Source organism: Heptranchias perlo, chromosome 7, assembly GCF_035084215.1.
Source record: "Heptranchias perlo isolate sHepPer1 chromosome 7, sHepPer1.hap1, whole genome shotgun sequence".
Lineage (NCBI taxonomy): Eukaryota > Metazoa > Chordata > Chondrichthyes > Hexanchiformes > Hexanchidae > Heptranchias > Heptranchias perlo.
In genome coordinates this window covers 74,606,901-74,634,065 of record NC_090331.1, presented here as the reverse complement: position 1 = coordinate 74,634,065, position 27,165 = coordinate 74,606,901, and the positions used below count along the sequence as shown (strand labels likewise).

The 27,165-nt window shown below is 43.1% G+C and overlaps 1 protein-coding gene across 1 annotated transcript in view; it reads right to left on the bottom strand.

The window, feature by feature from the left end:
• Positions 1–27,165, bottom strand: part of LOC137324045 (uncharacterized) — a 238,230-nt gene that overhangs the window by 85,070 nt on the left and 125,995 nt on the right. Inside the window, exons 18-22 of the mRNA XM_067988215.1 lie at positions 23,292–23,948; positions 18,799–19,392; positions 17,076–17,894; positions 15,820–16,404; positions 1,820–2,440 (exon numbers count right to left, since the gene is read on the bottom strand). Coding sequence (XP_067844316.1) covers positions 1,820–2,440; positions 15,820–16,404; positions 17,076–17,894; positions 18,799–19,392; positions 23,292–23,948 — 3,276 coding nt within the window. The remainder of the gene's footprint in view (positions 1–1,819; positions 2,441–15,819; positions 16,405–17,075; positions 17,895–18,798; positions 19,393–23,291; positions 23,949–27,165) is intronic.

Sequence of the window (27,165 nt, the reverse complement as noted above, 5' to 3'; positions counted from 1 at the left end):
ATGGAGCGACAGAGAGTCCCTCGGCTGAAGAGGAGAAAGTGGGGAAAGTTTTTTTTATTCCCTAGATCTCTGGCCCCTTTTAACAACAACAATACCAACAACAATTCGCATTTATATAGCACCTTTAACGTAGCAAAACGTCCTAAGGAACTTCACAGGAGCGATTATCAAACAAAATTTGGCACCAAACCACATGAGATATTAGGACAGGTGACCAAAAGCTTGGTCAAAGAGGTAGGTTTTAAGGAGCGTCTTAAAGGAGGAGAAAGAGGTGGAGAGGTTTAGGCAGGGAATTCCAGAACTTAGGGCCTAAGCAACTGAAGGCACAGCTGCCAGTGGTGGAGCGATTAAAATTGGGGATGTGCAAGAGGCCACAATTGAAGGAACGCAGAGATCTCAGAAGGTTGTAGGGCTGGAGGAGGTTACAGAGATAGGGAGGTGCAACGCCATGGAGAGATTAAAAACAATGCATTGCCGAACCGGGAGCCAATGTAGGTCAGCGAGCACAGGGGTGATGGGTGAATGGGACTTGATATGAGTTAGGATACGGGCAGCAGAGTTTGGGATGAGCTCAAGTTTATGGAGGGTGGAAAATAGGAGGCTGGCCAGGAGAGCATTGGAATAGTCAAGTCTAGAGGTAACAAAGGCATGGATGAGGGTTTCAGCAGCAGATGTGCTGAGGCAGGGGCGGAGACGGGCGATGTTATGGAGGTGGAAGCAGGCGGTCTTGGTGATGGAACAGATGTGGGGTTGGAAGCTCATCTCGGGGTCAAATAGGACGCCAAGGTTGTGAACAGTCTGGTTCAGCCTCAGACAATGGCCAGGGAGAGGGATGGAGTCGGTGGCTAGGGAATGGAGTTTGTGGCAGGGTCCGAAGACAATGGCTTCGGTCTTCCCAATATTTAGTTGCAAGAAATTTCTGCTCGTGCAGTACTGAATGTCGTACAAATCAAAGGCTGCAGAGAGGTCGAGAGAGGTGGCAGTGAGGTAGAGCTAGGTGTCGTCAGCTACATGTGGAACCCGAAGTGTTTTTGGGTGATGTCACCAACTTTCAGGGTCGATTTGCTGTTTGCTTCTTCAACCTTAGGCCCACAACGGAATCTACGCCCGTTCTCAGACCCAGTGTTTAATTCACGGCCACTTCTCTTCCAGGAAAACCCACCTTGGAGGAGTTTTGCTCTTCTTTCCAACGGGATTTCTGTTTGTCTCTTTTACCTTGTACACCTTCATTGCTTTCTGTCTCTCTTCTCATTTTTATCAGGTATCTTCTCCACCACCACCCCCCCCCCCCAACCTTGCCCCTCCTTTTTCCTGGCTCTGTATTTGCTTAAAAACTGTTAAATCTCTAACTACTTCCAGTTCTGATGAAAGGTCATCGACCTGAAACATTAACTCTGTTTCTTTCTCCACAGATGCTGCCTCACTTGCTGAGCTTTTCCAGCATTTTCTGTTTTTATTCCAATGGGACCTATGTCAGCCATTAGGGCTGCTTAGAATAGAATTGCCAGGAAAGCCCAGGAACATCGATAGAAACACCCAAAAGAGCTGCCACAACATAAGGGGACTACTTTTCTTATTGTACGGCTGACTCTAGCATGTTCTTTTTATCATCTTTCTTTCCTGCTGCTGGCCACATTTAAGTGCCCCAAAAAATCAAATCAAGATATCCTCTGATATGATTTGGTCATTATGGTGTTACACTAGTGTAAGTTAAGCTTTTATTTCCACTGGTAACTCCCACATGAGTGTGATAAATAAGTCTATTTACACAACTACTGGTGCAATAATAATTGAACATGACAGGAAATAATCTATGTACCTTCAGCGATAGTAACTGTTGGAACAATCATCGTTGACAAAGGTGTCGTCACCGGTGTTGACAAAGGTGTCATCACCTGATTCTGTATTGCTGGCAGGGAGCGGAACTCCTTTACACTGAAGACCAAACTGGGATCACTTGCTATCTCTTTTAGCTGTGCTGGACCTGCATTCCTGGCTCCTACAGCGTAGGTCGTTACAGCAGCTCGCTTCAATGCATCTGCCGATGATTTGATATCATCTCTGGACCTTCCACCAGTGACTAGGACCAATACCTGAGGAACGCCTTCTTCTTTCCTACTTCCTGCAGATTTGGTAAAGTGGTTTCTGAGGACATAGTCCAGTGCTGCCCCAGTGTTAACCATTCTGCCACCTTTCACTTTGAGCCCTCTCACGTGAGACACGAGTTCAGCTTTTGTTGAATAGCTGTTTAGATAGCTTTCCGTTTTTACATCATTGCTGTACTGTGCCACAGCTACTTGCACTTTGTCGCGTCCAATGTCCAAGTTCTCAATTAAACGTGTGATGAATTCACGAACATGAATAAAATTAACATTCCCAACATTAACTGATCCGTCGATAAGGAACACAATGTCTCTCCTGTTCACTTCTTGTGGTACAACTGGAAAAATGAAAAGATTGTGATTCACAGCAGATCATATGAAATCCCTCGATATTGTAAAACAGCAGCAAAATGTCTGTTCTCACTGATGGACAACACTGTGAGAATTTGTTCCATTCTACATCACATGGTTCTGTATGTTAAGGAGACACAGTTTTTTTAAGTTACTGTGCTTGAAGCTTACTGTATAGTGTTTAATCAGTGTTATGAAACCCATCTATGGTCATGAGTTTATAAAGTGGTTTTACATTACCATCATTCTCATGTCATAAACTGGATAGCCAGGTGGAGAAGGATAGAATACTAGAGCCTGGTCTTCAGTTGCTTCCAAGCCTTTATTCACAGAGCTGCACATTACCTACAGTACACCATTGCTAAGCTCTCCTATAAATAGATACAAGAGTCCCCAATTTATACGCACCACCTGAATATAATTGGCACTAATTGATATAAATCATATGGATACAATTAACATCTCATTCCCATCTTGTGAAAAGTGATCTCCATGTATTGCTTTCCCCCATTTATAATTGTCTTCAGGTGAATGTCTCTATAGGCCTGCAGGACTCCAATTTGAAGTGCGTTGACCTAATTGGTTGAGCAGTGCAAATGCACAATAGTGGCCGCTTAATCCCCTGGCAAATTCGTAGACCCACATTTTCCCTGCTTCCCTGCGTAGCATGTCTACCATTGGTGACAGAGCAACCTTGACCTCACTGGGAAGAACGTGTGAGAATGCTGTGTCTCACCAACAAAGCCATTGATGAATTGTGCCATCATCTGGACCCAAAACGGCCACCAATGAGCAACCAAAGCATCGCATTGCTGATAGTGGTAAATTGACTCAACTTTTTGTTTTTGCAGCAGGCTCCTTCCAGGCAACAGCAGGAATCTTGGCCATGACCAGTTTGTGGTTCATTGCCGTGTTACCCTGGTCGCAGTCGCCCTGTTCCAACCTGCTATTCAAAACATTAAAATACTGCACTAGTATCCAGCAGCAAAAGATACTGACAGGATTTTTTTTTGAATGATGAGGCATTCCCAGTGTGCAGGAGGGCAATCAATTGCACCTAATGTGGTCCTTCAAGCTCCTGTGCAATAGTGGCAGATGGAGTGTAATGTGGGGAAATGTGAAATTATCCACTTTGATAGTTAGAATAGAAAAGCAGAATTTATTTTAAAAGGTGAGACATTAAGATATGTTGGTAGTCAAAGGGATTTGGGTGTCTTTGTACATGAATCACAGAATGTTAACATGCAGGTACAGCAAGCAATTAGGAAGGCAAATGGTATGTTAGCCTCTATGGAGGGTGGGTGGGGGGGGGGGGGGGGTGGAGTATAAGAGTAAGGAGGTCTTGCGGCAATTAAATAGGGTTCTGGTGAGTCCACACCTGGAGTACTGTGTATCGTTTTGGTCTCCTTACCTAAGGAAGGATATACCTGCCTTAAATGGGATGCAACAAAGGTTCATTAGATTGATTCCTGGGATGAGAGGGCTGTCCTATGAGGAGAGATTGAGTAGAATATTCTCTGGAGTTTAGAAGAATGAGAGGCGATCTCATTGAAACGTATAAAATTCTTAGAGGGCTTGACGGGGTACATGCTGAGAGGATGTTTCCCCTGGCTGGAGAATCTAGAACCAGGGGTCATAGCCTCAAGATAAGGAGTTGGCCATTTAGGACCGAGATGAGGAAAAATTCCTTTACTCAGAGGGTTGTGAATCTTTGGAATTCTCTATCCCAGAGGGCTGTGGATGCTCAGTCGTTGAGTATATTCAAGACTCAGATCGATTGATATTTGGACACTAAGGGAATCAAGGGATATGGGAATAGGGCGGGAAAGTGGAGTAGAGGCAGAAGATCAGCCATGGCAGAGAAGGCTCGAGGGCCGTATGGCCTGCTGCTGCTCCTATTTCTTATGTTCTTACGTCACTGCCAAATAATTGTGTGTGATTGCGTGGTTTCCAGAGAGTTCCATGATGACCATATCTTAAGGAAATCAAAGGTTTTGCCACTTATTCCAGATTCATAGTATCATAGTAGGTACAGCACAGGAAGAGGACATTCGGCCCATCATGTCTGTACCAGCTCTTTGAAAAAACTATCTATTTAGTCCCATTCCCCTGCTCTTTCCCCATAGCCCTGTAAATTTTTTCCCTTCAAGTATTTATCCAATTTACTTTTGAAAGTTACTATTGAATCTGCTTCCACCACCATTTCAGGCATTGCATTCCGGATTATTATAATTTGCTGCATAAAAAAATGTTTCCTCATGTCACCTCTGGCTCTCTTGCCGATCACCTTAAATCTATGTCCTCTGGTTACCGGCCTTCTGCCACAGGAAACAGTTTCTCCTTATTTACTATGTCAAAACGGTTAACAATTGAGCTAGCATCAACTGCCGTTTGCAGAAGAGAATGGTATATTGGCCTTCATTGCAAGAGGATTTGAGTACAGGAACAGGGATGTCTTACTGCAGTTATACAGGGCCTTGGTGAGACCACATCTGGAGTATTGTGTGCTGTTTTGGTCTCCTTATCTGAGGAAGGATGCCCTTGCCATGGAGGGAGTGCAATGAAGGTTTACTAGACTGATTCCTGGGATGGCAGGACTGACGTATGAGGAGAGATTGGGTCAACTAGGCCTATATTCACTAGAGTTTAGAAGAATGAAAGGTGATCTCATCGAAACATATAAAATTCTAACAGGACTAGACAGACTAGATGCAGGGAGGATGTTTCCAATGGCTGGGGAGTCCAGAACGAGGGGTCACAGTCTCAGGATACGGGGTATGCCATTTAGAACTGAGATGAGGAGAAATTTCTTCACTCAATGGAGGTGAACCTGTGGAATTCTCTACCACAGAAGGCAGTGGAGGCCAAGTCATTAGATGTATTCAAGAAGGAGATAGATACATTTCTTAATGCTAAAGGGAATCAAGGAATATGGGGAAAAAGCAGGAACAGGGTACTGAGTTAGACGATCAGCCATGATCATTTTGAATGGCGGAGCAGGCCCGAAGGGCTGAATGGCCTACTCTTGGTCCTATTTTCTATGTTTCTATGTTACAAACTTTAACCACCCTTTGTGTGTAGATGTGTTTCCTAACTTCTTCAGTCCTGAAAGTCCAGGCTCTAATTTTTAGGCTATGTCACCTAGTCCTCGACCCCCAACCAGTGGAAATAGTTTCTCTCTATCTACCTTATCAGTTCCCCTTAATATCTTGAAAACTTCGATCAAATCACCCCTTAATCTTCTAAATTCCAGTGAATACAAGCCTAGTTTGTGTAATCTCTCCTTGTAAGTTAACCCTTGGAATCCAGGTATCATTCCAGTAAATCTACGCTGCACTCCCTTCAAGGCCAATATATCCTTCCAAAGGTGCGGTGCCCAGAACTGAACACAGTACTCCAGGTGTGGTCTAACCAGGGCTTTGTATATCTGCAGCATAACTTCTACCCCCTTGTATTCTCGTCCTCTAGATATAAAGACTAGCATTCCATTAGCCTTCTTGATTATTTTCTTTATCTGTCCATGACATTTTAATGATCTATGTACATGTACCCCTAAGTCTCTTTGGACCTCGAGTGTTTTGAGCTTTTCACCATTTAGAAAGTATTCTGATCTATCCTTTTTAGGTCCAAAGTGGATGACCTTGCCTACATTGAAATCCATTTGCCACAGTTTTTCCCATTCACTTAATCTATTAATATCTCTCTGTTCACCACTACTTTCAGTTTTCTGACCCTTAGCCAATTTTGCCTCCATGCTGCCACTGTCCCTTTAGTCTCATGGGCTTTAATTTTGCTAATAATTTTTTTATGTGGTACTTTATCAAAGGCCTTTTGAAGGTCCATATATACAACGTCAACTGCACTACCCTTATGAACCCTTTCTGTTACTTCATCAAAGAACTCAATCAAGTTAGTCAAACATGATTTAGATAGTTGGGTCCTTAGAGATAATTGATACCCACTCCAAGTTGTGACAAAGAGCATGCAAAGACACACATGAGGCAGCAACAAAACTGAGCAGGTATTTGGCATGCTGAAACATTAGTTCTGTTACCTGCACCACAACAATATGTCCTGGCACGAATTGGAAGAATGCGTTGCACAATGTGCATGTTTGTGGAAACTAAACAGCAACCAGCCGTGGCACAGGAAGAGGAGTATGATGATGAGGAACTGGCAGAAGCTCAGCAGCGACTGCAGCAAACACCATGGGCTCGATTTTACCGTCGGGTTTCCTGTGCGTTTCCAGCGGGGGGGCCCCGAAAATCCCGATCTCCAGGCACGTGACCGGATTGTGCCACGATCCCGCCCACTTCCGGGTTCCCCGATGATGTGTGGGGGTGCGTGCGTAGCCCCCGCTGGTGGGAATCCCGCAGGCAATTAAAGCCAGCGGGATGCAACTTGACAGTATTTATTTCGCTTGTTCAGGTCATTAACTGACCTGATTAAGGGACTGTGTGTGATTTTGGAGAAATATGGGACTGTTTCACACACTGGGGGAAACAGTCCTAGTTGAACTGGACGTGTTGCAGCCGTCAGCCTGTGGCAGCTGCAAAGGTCCATTTGACAGGTGGGGGGGGGGAGACCCTCAGCCATTGCAGGAGGCCGCTCTGTCACTTGGGACAAAGTGTGGCCTCCACCACCCCCCTCCTGACGGTCAAAGTCACCAACCTGCACACTCACCCCGGGGTCCGGAGACATGTGCCTACCTTGCGGACCCCCTCAGATGTACATATTGCGGATGGGGGCCGTCGTAGCTGCAGTCATGACCCCCTCGGAGGGCGAACAGTATCACCAGCCTCGCCATCCACACCGTCCACCTCTGACACGTGGAGCTCCACAACAGAGTGCTGTGACACATCCACCTGTACAGCAGGAGGGAGGGCTACCGCAGAGAGAGACGCGTCGCAGAGGGCACTACCCTCGCCACAGGGTCCACAGACCGAGGCGCAGCTCCCCGGACCTCTCCGAGCAGCAGTGCACACGGAGGCGCAGATTCACTCGACATGTAGTCGTGGACATCTGCAGCCTCTTTCATGCCGAGCTGCTCCTGGCTGGCCCTAGCACCATCTGCTTACCTGTCGCTGCCAAAGTCACCACTGCCCTCCACAACTTCTCCTCCGCATCCTCCAGGGTGCAGCCGGGTACACCGCCGATGTCTCTCAGTCATCTGCGCGGAAGAGCCCTGCAAATACACCTGCACCTACTCTGCAGTGACACAATGGGTGGCATCAGTGGTGGGTCCTCATAGTGATACCCAGGAGCGGGCATTATTGCACAAAACAGACAGGATTCGCGGAGACATGGTAGTGCTGGTGCCAATATAATGTGTGATGTGAGTTGTTCTGAAATTTAATATAGGTAACACCCATGACAAATCCTCAAACACCCTTGTGCATCCCCTTCATGCTCACGACACGTTTGCCTTACGCTTCCTACTGCACATATGTGATGCATGCCCTGTGGCTGCAGCACAGGTGGTGGCAGGTTGAGTGAGGCTGGCCGTGAGGGAGATGCATGAGAGGGTGCGTATGGGATAGAGCCATGAGATTATATGAGGATTGGGTTGCGTGTTAGTAGCGGGGTGAGTACTGGCGAGGTGAGTAGGTGCAGGTAAGATGAGGATGGGTTTTAAGTAGGTATGAGGGGTGATGTGACAGAGTGGTGTTGGCGGTGCCGAAGGAGATGTGGGGTGGGGGCAGTGTTGTGGCAGACGGAGTGTAGGGGAAAGACTACGTGTTCTCACAGTGGCTGACCTACTGCGGTCATTGGAGCGCCTCCTGCACTGTATGCAGGTGGGCGATATTTTGGTGGTGCAGGTGACCTCCTCTGCCACCTCGAGCCAGGCCTTCTTGGTGGCAGAGGCAGGCCGCTTCCTCCCGCCCGCCGGGTGGAAGATCTCTGTCCTCCCCCTCCTCCTCACCCCATCTGGTGATACCTGGGGTGAGGCATCATTAAACTGGGAGCAGCCTTCCCCCTGGGCTGCTCCATGCTGTAATGTGTTCTATTGGTTGCAGCATCTGTCAGTGGAGGACTGCCCCTTTAACTAGAGAGCCTCCAGCTGACAGATCGTACTGCGCATGCGCAGCCCGCCCGACGCGCAGACCAGCAGCGTGGAGCCTGGAGGAGCAGGTAATTGGATCCCATTAGTGGTTTGCCTGCTACGATCGCGCGGGCAACCCACTAATTTCACCGAGCGTGTTGCCCACGCTCCCGAAACCCAACCCGCCGGAAACCCGCAGGCCTGCTAAAATCAGGCCCCATGTGTTTGACAAGCTTTGATTGAATATTCCTTTTCTTTGAAGTCTCCCTTTGTATCTTTGGATTTCTTTTATTCCACACTCATTCCTCATTAGTGCTGTTTAGGTGGAAACCACAGATATTGGAAACCAGCAATGACTATAATATGTTGTGTCTTTATTGAAAATAATAGTGAAGGTGTGCTGTGTGTTTAACATGTGCCACAGTGCCTACCCCTTGTGGCAATGTGGACTAGTGCATGAAGGCAAATAAACTGGAGAGAAGAGGTAGGTAAAGGGGTACAGGGAATGGAGTTTTTACAATGTGTACAGGACTCCTTTCTTACCCACTTTGTAAAAAGCCCAACAAGAGAGGAAGCATTGCTGGATCTAGTAATGAACAATGAACCAGAACAGATAAGAGAAGTAAGCATAGGAGAACATCTGGGCAAAAGCGATCACAACATAATAAGGTTTAAGATAAAGATTGAGAAGGACATCAGTAAGACAAAAAACAAAGTAATAAGTTGGAACAAAGCTGATTTTCAGAGGATGAGAATGGAATTAGGGAAAATAAACTGGGAACATTTACTGACAAACAAAGAACTAGAACAGCAGTGGGAAACATTTAAAACGGTGATCAATATAGTCCAGGAGAAATATATTCCACTAAAAAGCAAGAACAAACTAACCAGTAGTGATACACCATGGATGAATACAGAATGAGGGCAAAATTGAAACTAAAGAAAAAGACATACACTAAGTATATAGACAATAAAGGAGAGGATGACAACAGGGATTATGAAAAGGTTAGGAAAAAAGTTTAGAAAAAATAGGAAGGTAAAGAGAAACGACTAAATTAAATTATCAAGAAATATAAAAAGAAATAGTAAAGTATTCTACAGACACATAAATAACAAAAGAAAAATCAGGATAGAGATAGAGCCACTAAGGGATACACACGATAAACTCACAGGTAATGATAGCAAAATGGCAGAAATATTAAATAATCACTTTGCCTCAGTATTTACCAGAGAGGCTAGGATGGTGGGTATGACATTAGAAGAAGAGATCAAAAAAGATATAAAGACATTTAAGATAAAAAGGGGGGAGATAATAAACCAATCAGACTTATTGAGGATAAGCCCCCAAGTCCAGATGGATTGCATCCGCGCATATTAAAGGGAGTTAGGGAAGAGATAGCAGAGGCACTATTACATATATATGAAAATTCATTAGAAAAGGGAATAGTGCCAGAGGACTGGCAGACAGCTAATGTGATTCCTATATCTTAAAAGGGACATAGAACCAGTCCAGGGAACTATAGACCAATTAGCTTAACGTCAGTGGTAGGAAAAGTAATGGAATCCTTACTCAAAGATGTAATAGAAAAACATCTAGAAACCGAAAATATAATAAAGAACAGTCAGCACGGATTTAAAAAGGGAAGGTCATGCTTGACCAACCTTATTGAATTCTTTGAAGAAGTAACAGAAAGATCAGACAAGGGCAATGCAATAGATGGAATATATTTGGATTTTCAAAAGGTCTTTGATAAGGCATTGTAAACCTATGACTGAGGTCAAAGCATGTGGAGTCAGGACAAGTAGCAGAATGGATAGCAAGCTGGTTACAAAACAGACAACAGAGTAGGGGTTAAAGGTAGTTACTCAGACTGGCAAAAGGTGGGAAGTGGTGTTCCACAAGGATCAGTGCTAGGACCACTGTTGTTCACTATTTACGTGAACAATTTGGACTGGGAATTGGAAGTACAATTTCAAAATTTGCAGATGATGCTAAATTGGGGGCTATAATTAATACCAAGCAGGACTGTGACCAAATACAGGATGACATTAATAAACTTGCAAAATGGGCATATAATTAACAAATGAATTTCACTGTAGGTAAGTGTGAGGTATTATATTTTTGTAGGAAGAATAAGGGAGGCACGTACTGCTTGGATAATGAGAGTCTGAATAGGGTAGAGGAGCAGAGGGACCTGGGGGTGCAGATACACAAATCACTAAAAGTAGCGACGTAGGTTAATAAGGCCATAAAAAAAGCAAACCAAGCACTGGGGTTCATTTCCAGAGGGATAGAATTGAAAAGCAGAGAAGTTATGTTAAACTTGAATAGAACTATTATAAAAAGGATATAGAGGCACTGGAGAAGATGCAAAAAAGATTTACTAAGATGATACCAGAACTGAGAGGTTATACCTAGCGGGAAAGATTGAGCAGGCTGGGACTCTTTTCTTCAGAAAAGAGATGACTGAAGGGTGGCCTGATAGAGTTCTTTAAGATTATGAAAGGCTTTGATAGGGTAGATGTGGAAAAGATGTTTCCACTTGTGGGGGAGACCAGAACTAGGGGCCATATATATAAGGTAGTCACCAATAAATCCAATAGGGAATTCAGGAGAAACATCTTTACCCAGAGAGTGGTTAGAATGTGGAACTCGCTACCGCAAGGAGTAGTTATGGTGACTACATAGATGCATTTAAGGGGAAGCTAGATAAACACATGAGGGAGAAAGGAATAGAATGAAATGCTGATAGAGTTAGATGAAATAGGGAGGAAGGAGGCTTGTGTGCAGCATAAACACCGGCATGGACCTGTTGGGCCGAACAGCCTGTTTCTGTGCTGCACATTCTATGTAATTCTATGTAAGGTATTTTTACTGCACTACTCTACATGGGCATGGAGATTTTTTGCGGACTTGATGTAGCTGGCCATGTACTCTGCAGGACTTAATCTATAAATCATGATTCATGTCTTCTATTTATTCCCTTCATTCCTCAAGGAAATCACAATCTCTGCAGCTGAATTGGCACCAGTGTGTTATTTTACTGGATTCAACAGTTATTTAACTCATGCCCTTACGGCTTAGTGTGCTTTACTTTCAGCACATCCTTAGGGACCTGAGTTTCAAGGAAATGCCGAGTAAAATTGTGCTTTCTTGCATGTGCAATTATAAAAAGGCAAGATTATTAACTCCCGTTGAATACATTGCTTGTAATTTCAGCCCATTTACTCCTTTCTTTGTTTGGAATGTCTGTCAGTTAAGAATTTATGTCTTTCATTCAACTATTTTATACCGATCGCAGGTCAGCTTTATTTTCCGTTTCTAAATAACTATCATTTCAATTCTGACCTGCAAACTAACCGTCCCATCTCCAATAGTACAAAACCAGAGTATTTATCCTCGGGAGTCTATACAGTTATTATTCTGACTTTATGCTTCCCTAACTTCTTGGAGTGCATATCATAAAATCATAGAAAGGTTACAGCATTCGGTCATTCGGTCCATCGAGTCCGTGCCAGCTCTATGCAAGAGCAATCCATCCAAGAGCACTCCCCCGCCCTATCCCCATAGCCCTGCAAACTTTTTCCTTTCAAGTACTTATCCAGTTCCCTTTTGAAAGCTACGATTGAATCTGCCTCCACCACCCCCTCGGGCAGTGCATTCCAGATCAGAACCATTTGCTGCGTAAAAAAGTTTTTCCTCCTGTCACCTTTGGTTCTTTTGCCAATCACCTTAAATCTATGTCCTCTGGTTCTTGACCCTTACGCCAATGGGAACAGTTTCTCTCTATCTATTCTGTCTTGATCCTTCATGATTTTAAATACCTCTATGAAATCTCCTCTCAATCTTCTCTGTTCCAAGGAGAACAATCCCAGCTTTTCCAGTCCATCCACGTAACTAAAGCCCCTCATCCCTGGAATCATTCCAGTAAATCTCTTCTGCACCCTCTCTAAGGCCTTCACATCTTTCCTGAAATGCGGTGCCCAGAACTGGACACAATACTCCAGTTGTGGTAGAACCAGTGTTTTATAAAGGTTCATCGTGACTTCCATACATTTGTACTCGATGCCTCTATTTATAAAGCCCAGGATCCCGTAAGCTTTTTTAACCGCTTTCTCAACCTGCCCTGCCACCTTCAACGATTTGTGCACATATACCCTCAGATCTCTCTGTTCCTGTACCCCTTTTAGAGTTGTGCCCTCTAGTTTATATTGCCTCTCCTCATTCTTCCTACCGAAATGTATCACTTCGCATTTTTCTGCATTAAATTTCATCTGCCACATGTCCGCCCATTCCACCAGCCTGTCTATATCCTCTTGAAGTCTATCACTATCCTCCTCACTGTTTACTATTCTTCCAGGTTTTGTGTCATCTGAAAATTTGGAAATTGTGCCCTGTACACCCAAGTCCAAGTCATTAATGTATATCAAGAAAAGCAGTAGTCCCAGTACCGACCCCTGGGGAACACCACTGTACACCTCCCTCCAGTCCAAAAAACAACTGTTCACCACTACTTTCTGCTTCCTGTTACTTAGCCAATTTTGTATCCATGTGCTACTGCCCCCTTTATTCCATGGGCTTCAATCTCAATGACTAGCCCATTATGCGGCACTTTATCAAATGTCTTTTAAAGTCCATATACACCACATCAACTGCATTGCCCTCATCAGCCTCTCTGTTCCTCATCAAAAAACTCTATCAAGTTAGTTAAACATGATTTGTCTTTAACAAATCCGTGCTAGCTTTCCATAATCAATCCACACTCATCCATGTGACTGTTAATTCTGTCCCAGATTATCGTTTCTAATAGTTTCCCCACCACCGAGGTTAAACTGACTGGCCTATAGTTGCTGAGTTTATCCTTACACCCTTTTTTAAACAAGGGTATAACATTTGCAATTCTCCAGTCCTCTGGCACCACCTCCGTATCTACGGATGTTTGGAAGATTATAGCCAGTACCACCACAATTTCCACCCATACTTCCCTCAGCAACCTAGGATGCATTCCATCTGGACCGGGTGACTTACCTACTTTAAAGCAGTTTGGGCCCTATTGCGCTTGACTTTGCGACTACTAAAATCAACAGTTGGAAATTATTGCACAGAGCACAACTGAAGTTCCAATATTCATTGCTGTTGTGTAAGGCTCCCCACCAGAAGTATAGTTGGTAAATTACTTCATGTATCTACCCTTACAACCTGTTCTGTTCTTGAACAGATATTTATCCTGTTTGCTTTGAAGGAGTGAAGTGACTCAGCCTCAAATGATTTGCTGGGGATCTGTTCCTCATGCCCATTTTTCTAGTGGTGGGGGTGGGGGTGAAAGATTTTGTAATCTATAATCCCATTTCAGGACTGTTATTTTAAACCTGTGTCTCCTGGTTTTGTGTTCAATGTCCAACAACAACAACTTGCATTTATATCATGCCATTAACATAGTAAAAAGTCCCAAGTTGCTTCACAGAACTGTTAACAAACAAAATTTCACACCGAGCGCCAGAACAGGAGATATTAGGACTGATAACCAAAAGCATGGTCAAAGAGGTAGGTTTGAAAGAGTGTTTTAAAGGAAGTAGAGAGGTTTTGGGAGGGAATTTCAGAGCTTAGGGCCTAGGCAGCTGAAGGAACAGCCACCAACGAGGGGGCGATTAAAATCAGAGATACGCAAGAGGCCAGAATTGGAGGAGCACAGAGATGTTGGAGGGTTGTAGGGCTGGAGGAGGTTACAGAGGAGAAGGGGCGAGGCCATGGATGGATTTGAAAACAAGGAACCAACCAGCGAGCACAGGAGTGATGGGTGAACGGGACTTGGTGCAAGTTAGGATACGGGCAGCAGAGTTTTAGATGAGCTCAAGTTTATGTTGGGTGGAAGATGGGGGGCCGGCCAGAAGGGCATTGGAATAGTCAAGTCTTGAGGTAACAAAGGCATGGATGAGGATTTCAGCAGCAGGTGAGCTGAGGCAGGTGATGTTACGGAGGTGGAAGTAGGCAGTATTTGGGATGGAGCGGATATGTGGTTGGAAGGGTCAAATAGGACGCTGACATTGCAAACGGTCTGGTTCAGCCTCAGACAGTGGCCAGGAAGAGGGATGGAGTCGGTGACTAGGTATTGGAGTTTGTGGCGGGGACCGAAGACAACGGTTTCGGTCTTCCCAATATTTAGTTGGAGGAAATTTTTTCTCATCCAGTACTGGATGTCAGGCAAGCAGCGTGACAAATCAGAGACAGTGGAGGTGTCGAGAGAGCTGGTGGTGAGGTAGAGCTGGGTGTCATCAGCATACATGTGGAACCTGATGTTGTGTTTTCGGATAATGTCACCAAGGGGCAGCATGTAGATGAAAAATAGGAGAGGACCAACGATAGATCCTTGGGGGACTCCAGAGGTAATGGTGTGGGAGCAGGAAGAGAAGCCATTGCAGGTGATTATCTGGAATAACTGGATATATAAGAACGGAACCAGGACAGCGCAGTCCCACCTAGCTGGATGACGGAGGAGAGGCATTGGAAGAGGATAGTGTGGTCAACCGTGTAAAAGGCTGCAGACAGATCAAGCAGAATGAGGAGGGATAGTTTACCACAGTCACAGTTACATAGGATGTCATTTGTGACTTTGATAAGGACCATTTCAGTGCTGTGACAAGGGCGGAAACCTGATTGGAATGATTCAAACATAGAGTTGCAGGAAAAATGGACATGGATTTGGGAGGCAACAACAAGGACTGTGGACAGGAAAGGGGAGATGGGGAGGTAGTTTGCAAGGATAGACGGGTCAAGGTTGTTTTTTTTGTGGACGAGGGTGATGATGGCAGATTTGAAGGGGAGGGGACCGTTAACGGTATCAGTTAACATGGGGGCCAGGAAGGGAAGTTGGGCGGTCAGCAGTTTGGTGGGAATAGGGTTGAGGGAACAGGAGGCGGATCTCATTGTCAAGATGAGCTCGGAGAGGGCATGAGGGTAGAGGAGGGAAACTAGAGAGAGATGCGAATTCAGGGTTAGAGCAGGGGGCAACCTTAGGGAAAGATTGGCTTGGCAGGCTAGGGGAAGAGAGGAAAACAGCAGAGGCAGCTGAATGGAAGGTCTCAATCTTAGTAAAAAAGAAGTCAATGAGCTCCTCACACTTGTTGTTGGAGGTGAGGGTGGAGGAGGCAGGAGAGAGGGGTTTAAGAAGACGGTTTGTAGTGGAGAATAGAAGCCGGGGGTTATCTTTGCATTCCGGGTTGATCCTGGAATAGTGAGCTGCTTTAGCAGAGGAGAGCTGGACCCTTTAGTGCTTTATGTGGTCCAGCCAGATCTGGCAATGTAAATTTATCAAAGGCTTTTACCTTCCGTGAGAACAATTGGTTCTTCAATCACAGACACTACTCTAACTTTCGATAGCAGCTCTTGTTGAATAGTTTGCAATTCCTGGAAGTCGCGCAGTTTCAAAACAGAATCAGGATCAGATACGATCTGTTGTAGCTCCGACGTGTCTGCACTCTTTGCTCCGATAGCAATGGGCACTATACCAGCCCGTTTCACTGCATCTGCTGCCTGTCCAACATCATCTCTGGATTTCCCGGCAATGATGAGCACTAGGATTTGTGAAGCTCCAGCATCTCTTCTGCTCCCTGCAGATGGACTGAAGACACTCTGCGTGACAAAGTCCAGTGCAGCACCGGTGTTGAGGGGTCTTCCTGTTTTCAGCCTGAGCTTTTTTATTGCATCCAAAGCTTCATTTTTAGTTGAATGAATATTGAGGCCAAATTCAAGTCTTGGGTCAGAACTGTATTGTACCACCGCAACTTGATCTTTGTCAGGTCCAATATCGAGTTCCTGAATTACTTTAGCAAGAAACTCACGGACTTTAACAAATGATCTCCCCATTGCAGGAGAGCCATCGATTAGGAAAACGATATCTCTCTTCATGGCTGAAGAAATTCAAAATAAAATGAATATAGATAAATACAATGTAATTACTAGGGTAACGATTCAAGGTGAATATTGAAGAAATATTATGTGAATGTTTAAAAAAAATGACAGGAAATTTGAAATTTAAGTACTATTCACTGCTGATCTGTCTGTTTTCTGTACCTCACCCTCATTAGACTCAATGCTGTTCTGTTGTGACCGTCACTATACCTTAGAAACCACTATTGCTGATATTAGTGGAGGAACTATTAACCTATTTGCATGATATTCCTTTATTTGCTATTTTAGTACAGATGTGAATCCATTTAAAATAAATGGGTTAATTTCCGTGTTAATACATTGAACAGAGGTATGTCCTATGAACGCATTAATCCTTCTTCTGCTAATATTCCCAATAGTAATTTCCAGGCTTATGAATTGAAGCATCATTTTATAAGTGGATTATGAAGAGCTAAAGTGATATTTTTAATGTTGTGTGCAATTTTCGACATCTTAGCCCTAAATTTAGGCAACAAATCACTAAACCCCGCCCCCCCATGTCTCCAGTCTTGTGTGGTATCTTTGACTGGCACTAGAATATTTGACGAGTGCAAAAATTGTTTATAAATATACTAATACTACTAGTATTGCAATAATAGCTGGAAAAAAACAATGAACACAATTCAGGTACCTTCTGTAGTGGTAACAGGTTGCTCTACAATTCTTGTTGGTTCTTCAGTGATTATTGTTGGTTCTTCTTCAATAATTATTGTTGGTTCTTCAGTGATTGTTGTTGGTTCTTCTTCAATAATTATTGTTGGTTCTTCAGTGATTGTTGTTGGTTCTTCTTCAATAATTATTGTTGGTTCTTCAATGATTATTGTTGGTTCTTCTTCAATAATTATTGTTGGTTCTTCTTCAATAATTATTGTTGGAACGGTCAGTGTTGTCAATGGTACTATCATCTGATTCTGTATATCCGGCAGAGAGTAGAATTCCTTTACACTGAAGACCAAACTTGGGTCAATTGCAATCTCTTCTAGCTGGGCTGGGTCTACATTCCTGGCTCCTACAGCGACGGTCATTACAGCAGCTCGCTTCAGTGCATCTGCCGGTGTTTTTACATCATCGCTGGACCTTCCACCAGTAACGAGCACCAAAAACTGGGGAACATTCTCATTTATTCTACTTCCTGCAGCACGAGTAAAGTAGTATTTAAAGGCAAAGTCGAGCGCTGAGCCAGTATTGACTGTCGTCCCCCCTCTCAGTCTGAGGTTTCTGACGTGAGACAGAAGGTCAGCTTCTGATGAGTAAGTGTTTAGATAGAATTCAGCTTCTGTATCATCGCTGTACTGTGCCAGTCCTACTCGCACCTTGTCACGTCCAATGGCCAAGTTCTGAATAATTCTTGTGATAAAGTCACGGACAAGAAGTAAATTTGTGTTTCCAACATTGTCTGATCCATCAATAAGAAACACAATGTCTCTCTCGCTCATTTCTTTTGGCAGAACTGGAAAAAAATACAAATACACATCAGGTTGTGCAAAATGCCTAGAAAATATATAAATATTGGTAAATCTCTGCAATATAATCAGTATTTACGAAATTTCCTAAATTCTACAATCAATGGAGGCTTTAATCACAGATGTTTCCTCTGTGCTTCTTGAGCCTCCAGGACAGACTTGCAAAAACCAGATCCATTAGTGGCAAAGAAAATGTTCCTTAAGTTAGAGAAGACCCCAAAAAAATCAACAAACTATAGAAAAGGAGACCATGACTTCTCTTGTAGTCGTGGGTCTCTGGAATACATAATATCCACCATGGACTTGATTAGGCCCACAGCATTGAACTATGAGGTACAACCAAGCAGAATATGAAAGGCATTTCTACAAAGCACAACTTTCTCAGATCGTTGCCCCTCCTGAGCCTGGTACTGGCAATGTCCATATCAAATATGTCCCAGTCAGAAGGGTATATCCTACTGCACCGTGTGACGCTCTTCAAGTCTTCAAACTTCCCATGTCTCTGGTTTAGCTATCCCTACTTTCTCACTTTTAGGGACAAGTGAGATCTTAAAAGAAAGGCAATGGTTGACAATGGTGGAAGAAAGATTACAAAGTAATGAAACCGGGTGCTGAAACAGGGGCAGAGCATCTGTAAAATTATTCCGTGTTCGGAGTATGCGCAATAACTACCTCAGTGTCTATAGTGTGATGTTGTATTAACATGTTAACTTTGGCTGCAGCAATGGAATATGAATTTAGAACTCAGTCAATGAAGTAACTTGATGGAAAAATGAACAGATTGTGCAATTTCAGTCTTGATTATCTCCCTCTTACAACTTACTTTCATTTCATGTTCTCTTACATAAATTGAATAAACCAAATTAATCAAAGTTTGTCAAAGGCTTTTACCTTCAGTGGGAACAATTGGTTCTTCAATCACAAACACTGCTCCAACTTTCGATAGTAGCTCTTGTTGAATAGTTTGTAATTCCTGGAAGTCACTCAGTTTCAAAACAGAATCAGGATCAGATACGATCTGTTGTAGCTCCGATGTATCTGCACTCTTGGCTCCGATAGCAATGGGCACTATACCAGCCCGTTTCACTGCATCTGCTGCCTGTCCAACATCATCTTTGGATTTCCCGGCAATGATGAGCACCAGGATTTGTGAAGCTCCAGCATCTCTTCTGCTCCCTGCAGACGGACTGAAGACACTCTGTGTGACAAAGTCCAGTGCAGCACCGGTGTTGAGGGGTCTTCCTGTTTTCAGCCTGAGCTTTTTTATTGCATTCAAAACCTCATTTTTAGTTGAATGAATATTAAGGCCAAATTCAAGTCTTGGGTCAGAACTGTATTGTACCACCGCAACTTGATCTTTGTCAGGGCCAATATTGAGTTCCTGAATTACTTTAGTAAGAAACTCACGGACTTGAGAAAATGATCTCCCCATTGCAGGAGAGCCATCGATTAGGAAAACGATATCTCTCTTCCTTTCTGCAGAAACTGAATATAAATATAAAAATATAAGATCAAAACATATCAATAACATTAATAGAAATCTTACACAGGATGTAGAAATTTGTCATATGTTATTTCAGTATCGATATCTCTCTTCCTTGCTGAAGAAATTCAAAATAAAATGAATATAAATAAATACTTGGACAAAGATTCACGGTGAATATTTTAAAAAAACATGACAGCAATTTGAAATTTGAGTACTACTGATCTGTGTTTTATGTAACTCATCATCATTAGACTGCAATGCTATTCTGTGGAGACCATATCATTAGACCTTAAAAACCTCTATTGCTGATATTAGTGGATGAACTTTTAAACTATTTGTATGATATTCCTTTGTTTTCTATTTTAGCTCAGGTGTTGATCCATTTAAAATAAATGGGTTAACATCTGTGTTAACACACTGAAGAGGTATGTCCTTATATCTTAAAAATATTAAATGTTCTCCTACTAATATTCCCAACAGTAATTTCCAGACTTATAAATTAAAGCTTAATTTTGTAAGTGGCTTATGAAGAGCTAAAGTGATATTTTTAATATTATATGCAAATTTTGGACATCTTGGCTCGTGGAGGTTGTCCTGATTCCTCAGCATAACATTGGCGGGAGATCAGAAGAACCCTCAGATCTTGGGTTAATTAAAGACAGCCAGCACAGATTTATAAAAGGCAAGTTATGTTTAACAGATTTAATAGAGTTCTTTGGGGAAATAATGGAGTGTATTTATAAAGGAAATGCAGTGAATGTTGTGAAAATGGATTTTCTAAATATGCCTGATAAGGTGCTGCATAGGAGAATGGTTTTTAAAATTCAGACTGACAATATTAAAGGTAATGTAGCCATAAGGGTATAGAGTTGGTTAAAGGACAGGAAACAGAGAGAAGTGTTTAAGGTTCTTCTATTTGAGACTTCTATTTCAGAACTAAAGAACCACAGATGTGAGAAAGCCTTCTCTGGGGCAAGGGATTGAAAAGAACAATTTCTGGAAGTTGAAAGATTAGCAAATCTCGATCTCATGCTTCCAGCTGATAGATAATTCCCTTTCTCTTCCAAATATTTAACAATTAGCTTTTGTGCAGTAGATTTTCTCAAGATTTTTTTTCTCATTGTATTCTGTCCTTTAAAGTATATGTCCACAACGCAGCTATATTTTCTATTTGGTTAATTAACAAATGAAGTGACAATTATCTTCATTAATGGAATTGATTAGCTAAGTAATATCAAACCAGCATTTCTCCTTCGCAATTGCTCATCAGAAGATTATATTGTTAATACCAACAGGTGTGCTGTAATGTAGAGTGTATGTATTATTGTATAATACAAGATCTATTGGCAGACGAGAAACAATGGGGTAGATAGTAAACTTGCCACCCAGGTGTAAAACTGATATTGCAGATTGAGAATCCCTACGTGGTCAGTTTTTAGTAAAATATTAAAATGCTTACGTGGCAAAGAAGCAGAATGCAAAATGGTTAGAAAGGGTTAATTAGTTAGTAACTGAGATTGATACAAGTGGCCTGGCCCTCCTGCTGGGCCATATGTTTGCTTAGTCAGCAGGCCTGCATTGTCTTATCAATGATAGGTCTTTGATGTGAGTCAAGGACTGGTCTGAATGTCTCCATGTTTATGGCAGATCAATATAGGTAACGAGCTTAGCCAAAGTTGAAAGACATTCCAGGTTGGGAGATAAGGAACAGAAGGGACAGGGAAGAACATTCCAAGTTGGAAGGTGAGGAAGTATCCCCTTTGATGTCTAACAGCAACATGATCAGCACATGGACGATCTATGATTGGCCGGAAATAATGTAACCTCGCATGGCAACCTGTGCCCGGCTTATGATTGGTGTTGACCCTCGTTAAGTATGTTCCAACCCTATTGATTTGTATAAAAACGTGTGGATTTCTGTATGTTTTTGTTCTTGCTCTGCCAGCATAGAGGGACTCTATCAGGAGTCCAAATCAATGCTGCAGACTAAGAACCCTGCTATTAAAATTGTGATGAACTTTAAAATGTATTCGACTTCAGATTTTACTGAACCAGACTGAGGGGAAAGAATCCGGATCGTCAAGATTGGCCAGCCATTATAGAAAACACATGACCTTCCACATCTATTGAAGTCAATGGAAAGAAAATCAGGAGGTTTCTATAGCGGACAACCAATCCGCAATATTAGTTTTACTCCCGGGCGGGAAGATACAAATCTATCCCAATAAGTCTATCTGTAGTCATTCATGTGTAATTTGTATTTTAGGCATACAAAGATCTAAATGTAGACATTTATATTTATACTAATGGATCTCCCATGAATCTCAGGTGGTATGTCAAAGAACACGGTCTTGCTCTTCCTGTCTGTTATCTTCATATTATTGTTTGTCTCTCTCTTTCTCTTCTCTTTTGTATTTCTCATCTCAGCTTCTTTCTCCTGAAGTCTCTTTTTTTCTTTGCTGTCCTTTTCTGCTTCTCTGTCTTCTTCTGCCTCTCCCTTTATCTTTTTTTTCTTTTCTTTCCCTTCAGGTAGAAGGTGATGGTATGGTGTGGTGGGGAAAGGATCTCCGATGGCTGCAGGCTGCATCTTTTGGTGGAGGTTGTGGGCTTTTCCTATTCCCTCCATCATATGTGCTTCCCTCGCCCCATTGCTCCTATAATGTCCTCTATCCCTTTACCTTCCCACTAAACCCCCACCCCTTCACCACCACCACCAATAATTCACTTTCATTCCTACTCCAACTCAGTTACCTTCATATCCATACCTCTTCCCCTTTGCTCACTTACCTGCTATATACTCTCCACCCCACCTCCTCACACCACTGGCAGGCAACACTCCCTTAAACCTCTGTCCATTTCCAATCATTCCATTCCAGGGTGGGTAGCAAAAAGCCAGATCCCCCCCTTACCCGTACCATCAACCTGTCCCCCTCATTCCCCTCTCCTCCACTTCCCTCAAAGAGGCTTTGTTTGCTTTCAAAATTCAGCTTGCTTTTTTGGAAGGGAATTAAATGAGGATGAGGGGAAACATTCTGCCTGTGTGCCTCTTTATCTGTGTCTCGTTCTCTCTCCCTCTGTCCCACAAATATCAGCAATTAGAATGTTTACATTTTCTAACTGTTAACAAAACACAGGTGAGATAATTAGAGACCTTCTGTTTGCTTCAAAATTCAGCACTTTTTGAAAAATGAACTAGAATTGGGATGATGTAAAACGCTGTCTCTCTCAGCTTACTGCACTTTCAGAAGTTTATAGAACACAAAACAAAAGCTACAATGGAAGTATAATCAGTACACTGCCATTTCTTTCTCTCTCTCTCTTTCATACTTATACACTCACAAACAAACACACTGTAACACTGTCCTCTATTTTTTCTTCAAATAATCTTGAACAACTGAGCAGAAACAGACAGATATTCCCGATGTACGGTTGACTGGAAAAGATTGATCCAGCCTAGGTAGTTGAGTACATTGCACGTGCTCAGACTGCACAATCTGTATTCAGCTAACAGACTCTCAACTCTGGGCTATTGTGAAAGATTGAGGCCTTCCAGTAACATTTTTTTAGGGAAATCCAAAGTTCATGGTGTCAGGGGGTGGGGTCAGGCAAAGCAGAACTTTGGTGCCTTGGGGGAAGTACCCCTACCCCTACCCCTACCATGAACAATGGTGTAAGTGGCCGGTCAGGGAGGTGTGGCCCCTTAAAAACACATATATCATGCCTCTCCAGCCCTATTTGTAAAAGGACTACTGAATGGATATGCACTGGCTGAATGCAAAATCCACTAGCAGCACCCAGGCACTGGAATATTTGACAAGAGTATGAAAATTGTTCATAAATATACTAACACTAGCATTGCAATAATAGCTGGAAAAACCAATGAACAAAATTCAGGTACCTTCTGTAGTGGTAATAGGTTGCTCTTCAATTCTTCTTGTTGGTTCTTCAATAATTGTTTGTTCTTCAATAATAACTGTTGGAACGGTCAGTGTTGTCAATGGTATTATCAGCTGATTCTGTATATCCGGCAGACTGTCGAATTCCTTTGCATTGAAGATCAAACTTGGGTCAATTGCGATCTCTTCTAGCTGTGCTGGGTCTACATTCCTGGCTCCCACCACAAAGGTCATTACAGCAGCTCGTTTCAGTGCATCTGCTGGTTGTTTTACATCATCGCTGGACCTTCCACCAGTAACGAGCACCAAAAACTGAGGAACATCTTCATTTATTCTACTTCCTGCAGAACTAGTAAAGTAGTACTTAAAGGCAAAGTCCAGCGCTGAGCCAGTGTTGGCTATCGTCCCCCCTCTCAGTCTGAGGCTTCTGACATGAGACAGAAGGTCAGCTTCTGATGAGTAAGTGTTTAGATAGAATTCAGCTTCTGTATCATCGCTGTACTGTGCCAGTCCTACTCGCACCTTGTCACGTCCAATGGCCAAGTTCTGAATAATTCTTGTGATAAAGTCACGGACAAGAGGTAAATTTGTGTTTCCAACATTGTCTGATCCATCAATAAGGAACACAATGTCTCTCTCGCTCATTACTTTAGGTAGAACTGGAAAAGAAAGATACACAGTGTAATTCACATCAAGTCATATGAAATCCCTAGAAATTATATAAAACCTGGTAAAGCTCTGTTCTCACTGGCAGGCTGCAGTGCAATCAGTTTTTACAAAATTTCCTAAATTCTACAACAATTGAAGATTGCAAACACAAATGATTCCTCTGTGCTTCTCGAGCCTGCAGGGAAGACCTGTGCTAAACCGGATCCATTAGTGGCAAAGAATAGGCGCCTCAAGTTAGGGAAGACCAAAACAAAATCTACGAACTATAGAAAAGAAGATCATGACTTCTCCTGTAGTCATGGGTTTCTGGAATACATAATATTCACATGGACCTGATTAGATCCACAGTTTTGTTCTATGAGGTAAAACTAAGCTGAATATGAAAAACATTTCTACAAATGCACAAAATACAACTTCCTCAGATTGTTGCCCCTTCTAAACACTGAACACTGTGCTTCCAGATAACGGCATAGCCTCATACTAACTGAGGCACTTTGCCTAGTTCATAGAATCATAGAATCATAGAAGTTACAACATGGAAACAGGCCCTTCGGCCCAACATGTCCATGTCGCCCAGTTTATACCACTAAGCTAGTCCCAATTGCCTGCACTTGGCCCATATCCCTCGATACCCATCTTACCCATGTAACTGTCCAAATGCTTTTTAAAAGACAAAATTGTACCCGCCTCTACTACTGCCTCTGGCAGCTCGTTCCAGACACTCACCACCCTTTGAGTGAAAAAATTGCCCCTCTGGACCCTTTTGTATCTCTCCCCTCTCACCTTAAATCTATGTCCCCTCGTTATAGACTCCCCTACCTTTGGGAAAAGATTTTGACTATCTACCTTATCAATGCCCCTCATTATTTTATAGACTTCTATAAGATCACCCCTAAACCTCCTACTCTCCAGGGAAAAAAGTCCCAGTCTAAGTCAAACCATCAAGTCCCGGTAGCATCCTAGTAAATCTTTTCTGCACTCTTTCTAGTTTAATAATATCCTTTCTATAATAGGGTGACCAGAACTGTACACAGTATTCCAAGTGTGGCCTTACTAATGTCTTGTACAACTTCAACAAGACATCCCAACTCCTGTATTCAATGTTCTGACCAATGAAACCAAGCATGCCGAATGCCTTCTTCACCACCCTATCCACCTGTGACTCCACTTTCAAGGAGCTATGAACCTGTACTCCTAGATCTCTTTGTTCTATAACTCTCCCCAACGCCCTACCATTAACAGAGTAGGTCCTGGCCCGATTCGATCTACCAAAATGCATCACCTCACATTTATCTAAATTAAACTCCATCTGCCATTCATCGGCCCACTGGCCCAATTTATCAAGATCCCGTTGCAATCCTAGATAACCTTCTTCACTGTCCACAATGCCACCAATCTTGGTGTCATCTGCAAACTTACTAACCATGCCTCCTAAATTCTCATCCAAATCATTAATATAAATAACAAATAACAGCGGACCCAACACCAATCCCTGAGGCACACCGCTGGACACAGGCCTCCAGTTTGAAAAACAACCCTCTACAACCACCCTCTGTCTTCTGTCGTCAAGCCAATTTTGTATCCAATTGGCTACCTCACCTTGGATCCCATGAGATTTAACCTTATGTAGCAACCTACCATGCGGTACCTTGTCAAAGGCTTTGCTGAAGTCCATGTAGACCACGTCTACTGCACAGCCCTCATCTATCTTCTTGGTTACCCCTTCAAAAAACTCAATCAAATTCGTGAGACATGATTTTCCTCTCATAAAACCATGCTGACTGTTCCTAATCAGTCCCTGCCTCTCCAAATGCCTGTAGATCCTGTCCCTCAGAATACCCTCTAACAACTTACCCACTACAGATGTTAGGCTCACCGGTCTGTAGTTCCCAGGCTTTTCCCTGACGCCCTTCTTAAACAAAGGCACAACATTTGCTACCCTCCAATCTTCAGGCACCTCACCTGTAGCTGTCGATGATTCAAATATCTCTGCTAGGGGACCCGCAATTTCCTCCCTAACCTCCCATAACGTCCTGGGATACATTTCATCAGGTCCCGGAGATTTATCTACCTTGATGCGCGTTAAGACTTCCAGCACCTCCCTCTCTGTAATATGTACACTCCTCAAGACATCACTATTTATTTCCCCAAGTTCCCTAACATCCATGGCTTTCTCAACCGTAAATACCGATGTGAAATATTCATTCAGGATCTCACCCATCTCTTGTGGTTCCGCACATAGATGACCTTGTTGATCCTTAAGAGACCCTACTCTCTCCCTCGTTACTCTTTTGCCCTTTATGTATTTGTAGAAGCTCTTTGTATTCTCCTTTGCCTTATCTGCCAAAGCAATCTGGCAGATATAACGATGTTTTAATAAAATAATTGCATAAAGAGGGGTGTAGCTGGAAACAACTGTAAAAGGGGCAATGTTTCATGCATTTTATTTCTGTTAATCATTGGCAGTAGAAAGACTTGGAGAATTTTATTTCTTATGGTGAATCTGTGTGTACATCAAGGTGAGGGATGGAATGTCTTCCCAACTCAAGTACCCAGGGGGAAAAATTCGATAGGGCCTATTATTGGGCTATTAACCTGCGCCCAATGGCCCCGGCGCAGGCAGGAAGAGAACTTTGTGCGGCCTCAGTACTCACCGTCCATCTGCTTTGAAATCCAGGCCTTGCACCTCGATTCAATGCAATTCACACTTTCCACCAGCAGGGCGAGCCCCAATCTCTTAAAGGGAGGATGTCTCTTAAAATCTTTTAAAGGTAGCCGGTACCTGTTATTTGCTAAAAATAACTTCCTGCTGTCTGTACAGAGTCTGAACGGAGATCAGACATCACACTTAGATGCAGGTCCTGTCCCTATGTTTACACACCGATGAGTTATGTTAAAACATTGAATAAAGGTTGCGCACTACTAAATCCCACATCCTCCAATCTGCCAATCTGAGTTTGTACCAGGCCTGCAAGAGTGCGTGCACCAAGGTTCTCTGCTGATGCAGTAAAGGCCTTGGTGCGAGAGGTGGACAGAAGGAGGGACATCCTATATCCGCTGGGGAGTGTGGGGGGGCGCAGACATACGCCCAAAAGGTAGTGGCAGGCAGGGGGGAACAAAGTCAATGCCAGGCGCACAGCGCCAAGAACAGGGATGCAGTGCAAGAAGAAGTTCAATGCTTTGACATGAGTGGTCAAGGTAAGTGAG